We start from the raw sequence: 10,105 nt of genomic DNA, 5'->3' as shown, positions 1-10,105 counted from the left end.
AGTGTAATTATTGTTTTTTTTTCAAAAGTGCCCTTAATGACTTTATATTTATTGTAGGGTGTTTAGTAGGAGTAAATATGAAAAGATAGGGTTAGTTGAGAAGTAAGTAACTACTTTATTGGTGATGAGATTCGATTAAAAATATTTTATATTTTTGAATGGAGGGAGTAAAATTTTTTAATATTAAGTTGAACTGTTTTGATTAAATCTGCATCAAGCAGATGTAATCAACAGATTTATTAAAAAATTTTATATTTTTTATAAATTTTATTTTAATAAATATAATATTAAAAAATTAAAAAATTAATTTTAAATGAATGGTAAAGAACAAAATTACTCTATGAATACCGAATGCAAGTGCGGATTATCTTGAACATTCAATACTTTTGATGCACCTGGAGCGCAGTTTATAGTTTTCTTCTTGGCTGAAGCAATTAATAACTCCCGCAACATTAATTTTAATAAATAAAGATTAACGTGAGTTCAATCAATGACTGAAAGAATCCTAAATAGGTCCCGAAATAAGAAAATTATTTATTTTTACATGTGAATATAAGAGGATGGCATGTTAATGCCAGAAATTGATATGCAAATTGGATATTAAAAATAATTTTTATTAAGAACCTATTTATAATTATAATCCTCTCTTTATTTTTCCACCCAAGTTGGAGTCTATTTCACTTTTTTTTTTCTTAAAGTTTCTAGGAGTCAATCCAATTTTTTGTCACAGAACGTGAGTTAATTTGGTCTAATAAGGGTAGTTAACTAATATAACTAATTAATTGGCAAAAAAATAAAATAACTGTTTGAACAGTACTAGTATTACAGAACGCCTTCACGTGGCACTAATTAAAACTCTAAATAAGAGGCACAACAAAAGCAAGGACATGCCAACTAATCTTACTATCGTTGGAGTTATTACTTGTTAATTAAAACTGGCGACGAATTGATTATCGCTCGAGCCGAGGATATTAATGGAATTCCAGCAATAAAAATGGCTCTTTTGGTAACTCATGCGGGAATAAGATCCGCGCCTTGTCGCCCTGTCATTATCGGAGAGATTGTGATAGCGATTTTCAGTTTTTCAATTTCCTCCTCCCCTCCCCCCTCCTCTACTCTGCTCCAATCTTCTGATTCTTGAACTTAGAGAGAGAGAGAGAGAGAGAGTTCAAGGGAAGCAAGAGTGTGAGAAAGACCCAGGTGAGAAAAATGATTCAGTTTGCATACTAGTGGGAAATTTGGCAGATTCATAAAAAAAGTGAGAAACTAAAGAAAGATGGATCTTTTTTTAGTCTTGAGCAGTCAGTGAAAAAAATAATAATAATAAAGAAAGAGACACAGTATGTTTTGCTTATTTTTGAACCCGTTTCTTTGAATCTTGGGAGTTTCCAAGTTGAATTTGAGCTCTGAAAATGGCTGATTTCTAAGCGGAGGCAGTGTTGGTGTGAATGCATTAGTATATTGCAAAGAAGGCGCCGCAGAGAGAGAGGGGGGACGAGACGTCAAAGGAGAGAGAGTTTGACGCATTTGTGAGAGAGAGAGAGAGAGAGAGGAAGAGTAGGCCGCTGCTATACTGGTTTTGTGTAGGAGGGAGACGAGAGCGTATCACATAAAATCCTAAAAATTCGATTTAGTTTCCTTATCAGCTTAAAATAAAGCAGGAAACAGGAAAGCATAGCATAAAAGCGCATAAAAAATTCTGCTTGTACAGCGAGGGAGCCTCAGATCAGGACGAACCAAACTGGTTCATATTGTTCATTGTACCCTCACCTCCTCTTTTCTTTACAGGTAAAAACATTGTTTCTCTCAACGTCTCTCTCTCTCTGTTTGTGGCTTGAGTGAGTGCTTGGCTGGGGTGTGTGTTTTTGAGGCCAATCTATGGTTTTGATTATTATATGGAAGAAAGAGGGTGAACGTGGTTGTTCTTTGTATTTGAGCCAACCAAGGCCATTTTCACGCTTGCACAGCATGATTAGTGTTCTCCCTAGTATTTTAATTGACCCTTTACACTCATAAAGTCTAACAACAAGCCAATATCTGGGTATAGGTGGCTCTTTGAAAACTGAGCTGTTTTCCATCTTTTGAGACCCATGCTTGTCTCTCTGAGCTTTGAGAATTTCTTTCTTTTAAATTGGGGTCTCTCCTCTGAGATGTCTTTCTTTACTTTCTTTGCCAATATTGAAATGTGCTTAGCTTCATAGGAAAGGGTGAGAAACAGAGAGTCAGAATAATTTGTGGAAATCCTCCATCATGCTTGGTGTGCTTGTGCTTCTCCTTTGTTAGGTTTGAATCACGCACTTCAATGCTGTAATGATGCTTTACTTTGCGTTCTGGTCCGTAACCCCCCCCCCCAAAAAAAAAAAACCATCAGAGAAAAGTGTATGAGATTTTTCCAGTATTATGAAAACTTTGCTCCTATAAAAGCACTCACTGGTTTTGTTGGTCCTTCTTTAACCGTAGAGATGAAGAGGACAAGAGGGGAAGAAGTACACTAAGCATCGAAGGTCTGTAGCTGATGGGTATCAAGATGCAGAGCCAGCACCAGCATCACCCTGTGGCTTTGAGGTTCCATGAGCAAACGGGGAGTAAAAGAAAATACACTTTCATTCAGGCTAAAAGAGCTTGGCTCCCAAAGTTTCTGCTGCTGTGGATCATGCTGATGATGCTATTCAGCGGGTCTATCTACAATGGTATGGATGCTGATAATAAAGTTAGGAGGAGAGAGGTTCTGGGTAGCCTCTGTGAGCAAAGGGCTAGGATGTTGCAAGATCAATTTAGTGTTAGTGTTAACCATGTCCATGCCCTGGCTATTCTGGTTTCAACCTTTCACTACTACAGAAACCCATCTGCAATCGATCAGGTCTGTGCTTGATCTAGAATAAAGAAGCGATTAATTTAAGGCACAAATCTGTTCATGGTTGAAGGTACTTGATTATTTTATGTTTCCTATTGTTGCTTACTTCTCATTGCCAAAAAAATATCAGGAAACCTTTGCAGAGTATACTGCCAGAACAGCATTTGAGCGGCCATTACTGAATGGGGTGGCCTATGCACAAGCGGTAGTTGACTCTGAAAGAGAAAACTTTGAGAGGCAACACGGATGGGTGATAAAGACTATGGAAAGAGAGCCTTCCCTAGTTCGAGATGAGTATGCACCTGTGATATTTGCCCAAGAAACTATCTCCTATCTTAAGTCTCTTGATATGATGTCAGGGGAGGTAAACTACAACATCCTTTAGGTGTCGATATATCTCCTGATTTTGTGTTCTATACCCTTTGAAAACTGATTTGGCATGTTGCAGGAGGACCGAGAGAACATTTTGAGGGCTAGGGCCACTGGGAAAGCTGTACTGACTAGCCCATTCAGGCTGTTGGGTTCTCATCATCTTGGTGTGGTGTTGACGTTCCCTGTTTACAAGTCCAAGCTCTCCCCGGAGCCAACTATGAAAGAACGTATAGAGGCAACTGCAGGGTAAGTCATCATATCACTATGCATATGTGTTTGGGTTTTTTCAGAGACACAAATAAAATGAGCCAGCAAATAAACTCTGCCATTGATGTAATGATGCGTATGCAAGCAGGTTAGTGTTATATGGCTGGTTAAAACCCTATGTTGCTACCATTAACATTGCATAGTTCCTCTGTCACCTTGTCTAGGTGTAAGGGTCAACATAGGGATGGGTTATCAGTATTGTTCACATGCAATATGTTTGATAATTATATGATGTCAAGTGTCAGTACTTGCTAAAACACACTATAACAACTATAGCCATCGTATCACTTGGAATTCTACTTACGAACAAAACCTGTGAGAAGTATTGTAACTTCTATAACCCACTAAATTATGTTGCTACTCTCATTGCAATTTCCCATACCAATGTCTACAAAATTCGATTGATAGCAGATACATAATCATAGTGCATTAGCCTTGGTTTATGAGTTAGCTTTCTGTTTACTGTAAGCTTATGATGACATAATCTATAGATGAATTTTTAATTTCGAGCAGATATGTTGGAGGGTCCTTTGATGTTGAATCCCTTGTGGAGAATTTACTTGGGCAGCTTGCTGGTAACCAAGCAATTTTGGTGCATGTGTATGATATCACAAACTCCACTAACCCACTAATCATGTATGGCAACCAGTATGAAGAAGGTGACACGTCTCTTGTACATAAAAGTAAGCTTGATTTTGGAGATCCTTACAGGAAACATCAGATGATATGTAGGTAGGTGTATCTGTCCTTAGATAATCTTTTGTAATTTTAAGTGTCTTTATTTATTTATTTTTTTTTTTGGGATAACATAATCTTTGGTCTTTATATTTTTATTGGGTTTTGCTTTTAGTACCTGTAGGTTTTTTTTTCCAATGTTTTCAGTCCCTATAGAAACTAAAACCACTGAAAAAAGGAAACTATAGGGACCTGGACAACAAAGGTCACATAATCTTTCTGAAACTATAAGGACTGAATACATTGGGAAAAAAATTATAGGGACTAAAAACAAAATTGGATAAAATTATAAGGACCAAAGATTGTGTCCCGCCCCCTTTTTTTTACAATCAGCATATGCTTATCATTGTATTGTTGAACAGGTATCATCAGAAGGCACCAACATCTTGGACAGCGCTTACCACTGCATTTTTATTCTTTGTGATTGGTTTATTAGTGGGATACATTTTATATGGTGCTGCAATTCATATTGTCAAAGTCGAGGATGATTTCCATGAAATGCAGGAACTAAAAGTTCGAGCGGAAGCTGCTGATGTCGCCAAATCCCAGGTAGTATTCCTGGCATTTCATTAGCATGGTTCATAATGATTTCCAAGGATTATTTTGTGGTTTCAATATCTGACTTTTTTTTTTTTTAATTTCAGTTTTTAGCAACTGTTTCTCATGAAATTAGAACGCCAATGAATGGCATCCTAGGTGACTTCAAGAGTTCTCTTATCTCTCTATATTATAAAGTAGCCTGCAGTTCTATTACCTGCACTTTCTCATTAGTGGTGTACTTTTTAAACTTTGTAATCTTGTGTAGGAATGCTTGCTTTGCTTCTAGATACGGAATTGAGTTCAACTCAACGAGATTATGCTCAGACTGCTCAAGCATGCGGAAAAGCACTGATAGCTTTAATAAATGAGGTGCTTGACCGAGCTAAAATTGAAGCTCGCAAGTTAGAGCTAGAAGCAGTTCCATTTGACCTGCGTTCCATACTTGATGATGTCCTTTCTTTATTCTCTGAGAAGTCTAGACACAAAGGTTTAGAGGTATGTCATATTGTTGCTGACTTAGTGATTAGTGTGGTGGCTTGAAGATCATATTTTTCATTGTCCAAGTTGCATAATTTTATTATTATATTTCCTTTTTCTTCAGTCAACTTACAATCTTACATTGTTTTTGCTTCTTTGTTCATCTTTCTGTGTCTGATGTCACTGTATGCTGTCGTTCCTGATGCATGCCCAATCTTCAATTCTCCAACCTTATATTTTTGATTGGGGAAATAAAGTTGGCAGTCTTTGTTTCTGATAAAGTTCCAGACATTGTTATGGGAGATCCAGGGAGATTCCGACAAATAATAACCAATCTAGTTGGCAACTCTGTCAAAGTAAGCCAGTTTTTGAAGTTCATTTGTCTGACACTCTGCATTTAAATTTATATTTACTTATTTGAAGCTGTGTGGAGGAAATATCTTTGAAACTATCTAAAACCTTAGCTCAAACCATTAACAAAGCAACCCTCCACACTCTTGCAATAGTCCTGCAACTGTGTTTAAACTCTCTCTCTCTCTCTCTCTCTATCTATGCAGCCATTACTGTGTTTGCAAATTTCAAGGCACTTCTTGATAATAAATCTAACCTAACCTAAGAATTTTGCAGTTCACTGATCGAGGGCACATATTTGTAAAGGTTCATCTTGCTGAAAATATGAATGCTACAATGAATGGAAAATCTGAGACATACCTAAATGGAGGATCAGATGATGTTGTGCGTATGGCTGGTGGTTATCAGTTCAAAACTCTCAGTGGATGTGAAGCAGCTGATGAAAGGAACTGTTGGGATAATTTTGAGCGTCTAATTGCTGACGAAGAATTTTGCTTTGATGCATCAAGTAAAAAGATGACCGCTATTCAAGTCTCTGAGCAAGTCACTTTGATGGTCTGTGTAGAGGATACTGGCATTGGGATTCCTTTTTCTGCCCAGGATAGGATTTTCATGCCTTTTGTGCAGGCAGACAGCTCAACCTCTCGAAACTATGGTGGGACTGGTATTGGATTAAGCATCAGCAAGTGTTTGGTTGAATTAATGGGAGGTCAAATAAACTTCATAAGCCGACCCCAGGTTGGGAGCACATTTTCCTTCACTGCAGTTTTTGGTACATATAAGAAAAATTCAACCAGTGACGTGAAGAGACATAATGCGGAAGATCTACCTTCTAGTTTTAGAGGACTGACAGCCATAGTGGTTGATGGAAAACCTGTTAGAGCTGCTGTGACTCAGTACCATCTGAAGAGGCTTGGGATACTAGTTAAAGTTGCTAGTAACATTAACAAGGCTGTTGCTTTATGTGGGAAAAATGGTTCATTAACGTCTGGGTAAGTTTACATTTTCCTTTCCTTCAAACTATTTTTTAGGTTGGGTTTTCAACCCCCATGAAACTGAGGACCCTATTTCTTGTTTGAAAACATTTATCTGGTTTTATACCGCACTAGTTTCTGCCAGATTTCTTTATTTATGCATAAACAAAGCTTATGTGGGTTGGTCATGTGTTCCTAAAATATTAAGTGAGCCTATGATTTCTTCTCTCTCTTCTGGTGGTTTTGCAAGTTTTACTGCTCAAGAAACCAAACTTTAATTTGATAATCGTTGTTTTGGTTCTCCTTATTGGTTTTGGGTTATGTTCTGGGACAGACATCTATTTGAAAACAAATCCTGCGAGTTCTTTTTCTTCTTTGGGACACCTATATCTACTATGATTTTGTTATTTTAAATAATGGTTGTCAAATGTTGTTTCACACGATAGAAATGGCTATTGAGGAATAATGTCTAATATTTCAATAATTTGAAGTATACCAGTTGAAGGAGCCATGCAATCAGATTAGTTCTCGATTGGGTCTTGCAATTTTGTTCATTCACTGAGTTAATCTAATTGAATATGGCAGAATGTTCCAGCCAGACATAATTTTGGTTGAGAAGGACTCGTGGATATCTGGAGAAGATGGAAACTTCAATGTTTGGCAACTAGACTGGAAACAGAACGGACATACAATTAAGTTGCCCAAATTGATCCTTCTTGCAACCAACATTAGTAATGCCGAGTTTGATAAAGCTAAGGCTGCTGGTTTTGCTGATACTGTGATCATGAAACCTCTGAGAGCTAGTATGGTAGCTGCTTGTCTTCAGCAGGTTCTTGGTGTGGGGAAGAAGAGACAGCAAGGAAAAGACATGCCTTATGGTTCCACTTTCCTCCGAGGCCTTTTTTGTGGAAAGAAAATTTTGGTGGTTGATGACAATGTGGTGAACCGGAGGGTTGCTGCAGGCGCATTAAAAAAGTTTGGAGCTGACGTGAAGTGTGTCGAAAGTGGCAAAGCAGCACTTGAAATGCTTCAATTGCCTCACAGTTTTGATGCCTGCTTCATGGACATCCAAATGCCAGAAATGGATGGGTACGGATTATGGATGCTTTCATTTAATGGTTTTTTTTTTTTTTTGGGCCAATGCTTGCAGTTTCTGTTTGCGTTTTTATAGTAAGTTACTATTTGAAATTGGTAGCTCTATGATTTTAAACATGGCTATATTATAACAAACAAGTACTCTGTGATTTTTTACCTTTATGTTGAAGCATTAATCCTTAGAGAATCTGTTCTGAAGTGGCAATTGAGAATATGTAGTCCAGTATTCATATTCTCTTATTATAGGATTTAATTAAGCTTTTGACAAGATATCTTGAGTAGGATTACGCTATACCTATATCAGAAAGCTGGAGGTAGGTTTTTCAATTCTGGCCTGAACATCTTATATTGCAAAATACAATCAACCCTAGTCTTGAAAGAATAAATTGTGTGGTGAAGTTTTCACTAAAACGGATCCCCACAATTTAGGCTTCATTATATTAATAATAAAATGGCTAAATCATGGAAATTAGGTATCCCAGTTGAACTTTGATAGGGTAGATAAGCCGTAAAAAGTGATATTGGAATTTGGAGAGACAATTAAGTTATACCATAAAGTCAAGCTGTCAAGCTTCCTAATGGTTTATGTACATTAATTGTAATAAGTTGATATTTCCTCCAATCAATCCTTATGATTAGTAATACAGTGCTTTTGTAACTTGCTGCAGCTCATTTCTTGAAAGCTTCTGTTAGATATGCATGAACATGGTTACATTATCTAAATATTATGAGGTTTGCAGGTTTGAAGCAACACGACGAATCCGGCTGATGGAGAGCAAGGCGAATGAGCAGGCGAATGGTGGATCTAACGAAGGAAATGCCTCAAAAGATGAGTGGCATTTGCCAATATTAGCCATGACGGCTGATGTTATCCATGCTACCTACGATGAGTGTTTGAAATGTGGTATGGATGGATATGTCTCGAAGCCCTTTGAGGAAGAGAATCTCTACCAAGCAGTTGCAAAGTTCTTCAAGTCCAAGCCTATCTCAGAGTTATGACAGCCAGCCATTTCTAAGTTGAACTGAGCAAAAACGAGAAAACAAGTTGAAGACATACCAAGAGTTGAGTTGGCCGCCAGCATTTTCCACAATTTGCCTGCTAGCTGTGCTTCAATGCAGATCATGACACTTGGCGAACCAGCGTGCTTACTACGAAGCGAGTGATGATTTCTAACCAGCATAAGTGGGACATGATTAGAATTGGAGTAAATGTATACCTCATAGCCCTGCATGTTCCCCGCTTGTGTACAGTTTTTCAGGAGGGCATGAGGGGCATGATGTAAATTCCATATACTTCTTGTGCATCACTATATATACTTCTCTTTTTACAAGGGGTTTTTCATTAGTTTTGGCCAGATGGGTTCTTGGATTTGTAGAATTGTCTGTTGCAATATTTATATCACTACGATCCGATGAAATGGTGGTGCCTATGCGTGCATCTTTTGCGGGGACTGAGAATTGAGATCAAGTTGATATACATATCTTGACGCATGCTGATGGCGGGTCATTGATATAAATATAGACGTGAAATAGTTAGTTCCGGTGGTAAGAGTGGGCAGGCAAAGATTAGGGATTCGACTTTTGGACAAACTCTATTTTATAAATTACAAACATTGTGATTTGCTCCCATACTCTTTGATCCACTCTTAGCTCCGTCAAGTGCATTCAATGAAGTAGAGAAACATGATGGTATCACAAGTCATGAACGTTGTTGCATACTGGTTGGGCTTGGGTTGATTAGGACATCTAAACACAGTTTCTTTATTTGGTTTGCGCTCAAGTCCTGTAGTCTTTTTGACGCTGAATCTTTGACCCCATTAACCTCTAAAAAGGATGGGGAAAATTGGTTTTTAAAAAATTTAATAATATTTTTCTTTTTTCCTTTCACTGCCACGCTGAGGTAAGGAAGAATCCTGGAGTTGGTCAGAAAGTGAGATAAGTGTCTGCTAAATGGTCACTCTTTTAATTTAATTTGTTGATCGGATATCTTGAGTCTTGACCAAGGATTCCCTCCCTCCACAGTTTGGATGGACATTTCAAGGGCTTTCTTAATACTACTTTTGTCAATGAATTTATACCATGAGGAAAAGAGGAATATGAGAATAATACAAGTCAACGAATTTAATACAAGTCATTATTAAATAAATTAATAAGAGAGGCAATGGTAACCTAATTCGATCAGGTTCGGCGTCCAAGTCAAGTAACAATTTGGGCCATAAAAAATAACACGCGTTCATGGGTGTCATGCGGTTTTCCAATTTTCTCTTGCAATGTTCAATTGCATTTCAAATTGCATCTTTTAATTATTTATTTTCTACTTTTTAATGGGTTATGTTATCACATCGCTTGAATAATCTGAGATATCATTATGTATCATAATGCATAAAAACTAAATATTAAAACATGTCCTTCCTCTATTAAAAAATATCAAGTATTTTTT

General features: G+C 37.3%; 1 protein-coding gene across 2 annotated transcripts; it reads left to right on the top strand.

Moving 5' to 3' along the window:
* The first annotated feature begins 910 nt into the window (after positions 1-910).
* Positions 911-9,010, top strand: LOC129311256 (histidine kinase 4). Of its 2 annotated transcripts, none has more exons than XM_054953412.1 (12): positions 911-1,788; positions 2,461-2,860; positions 2,985-3,218; positions 3,303-3,472; positions 4,007-4,225; positions 4,591-4,777; positions 4,873-4,924; positions 5,034-5,263; positions 5,503-5,601; positions 5,873-6,588; positions 7,156-7,659; positions 8,406-9,010. In XM_054953412.1, exons 2-12 carry the CDS (start codon positions 2,516-2,518, stop codon positions 8,662-8,664), a joined length of 3,015 nt encoding a protein of 1,004 aa, XP_054809387.1. In that variant the 5' UTR covers positions 911-1,788; positions 2,461-2,515; the 3' UTR covers positions 8,665-9,010. The 2 variants fall into 2 exon arrangements, with proteins under 2 accessions (XP_054809387.1, XP_054809389.1); XM_054953414.1 differs by lacking the exon at positions 911-1,788 and adding an exon at positions 1,845-2,283.
* Positions 9,011-10,105: the final 1,095 nt, after the last annotated feature.

Source organism: Prosopis cineraria, unplaced genomic scaffold (genome assembly GCF_029017545.1).
Source record: "Prosopis cineraria cultivar Desert tree isolate PC_DT_omini unplaced genomic scaffold, ASM2901754v1 PC5, whole genome shotgun sequence".
NCBI classification, from domain to species: Eukaryota; Viridiplantae; Streptophyta; class Magnoliopsida; order Fabales; family Fabaceae; genus Prosopis; species Prosopis cineraria.
Note: the sequence above shows the minus strand (reverse complement) of the source record. Positions and strands in the feature narration are given on the sequence as shown.

Coding starts and splice junctions, on each gene's coding strand:
- LOC129311256 (XM_054953412.1), top strand. CDS start 2,516: ATGGGTATCAAGATGCAGAGCCAGCACCAGCATCACCCTGTGGCTTTG. Junction 4,226..4,590: donor AAACATCAGATGATATGTAG/GTAGGTGTATCT, acceptor ATTGTTGAACAG/GTATCATCAGAAGGCACCAA. Junction 7,660..8,405: donor CAAATGCCAGAAATGGATGG/GTACGGATTATG, acceptor TGAGGTTTGCAG/GTTTGAAGCAACACGACGAA.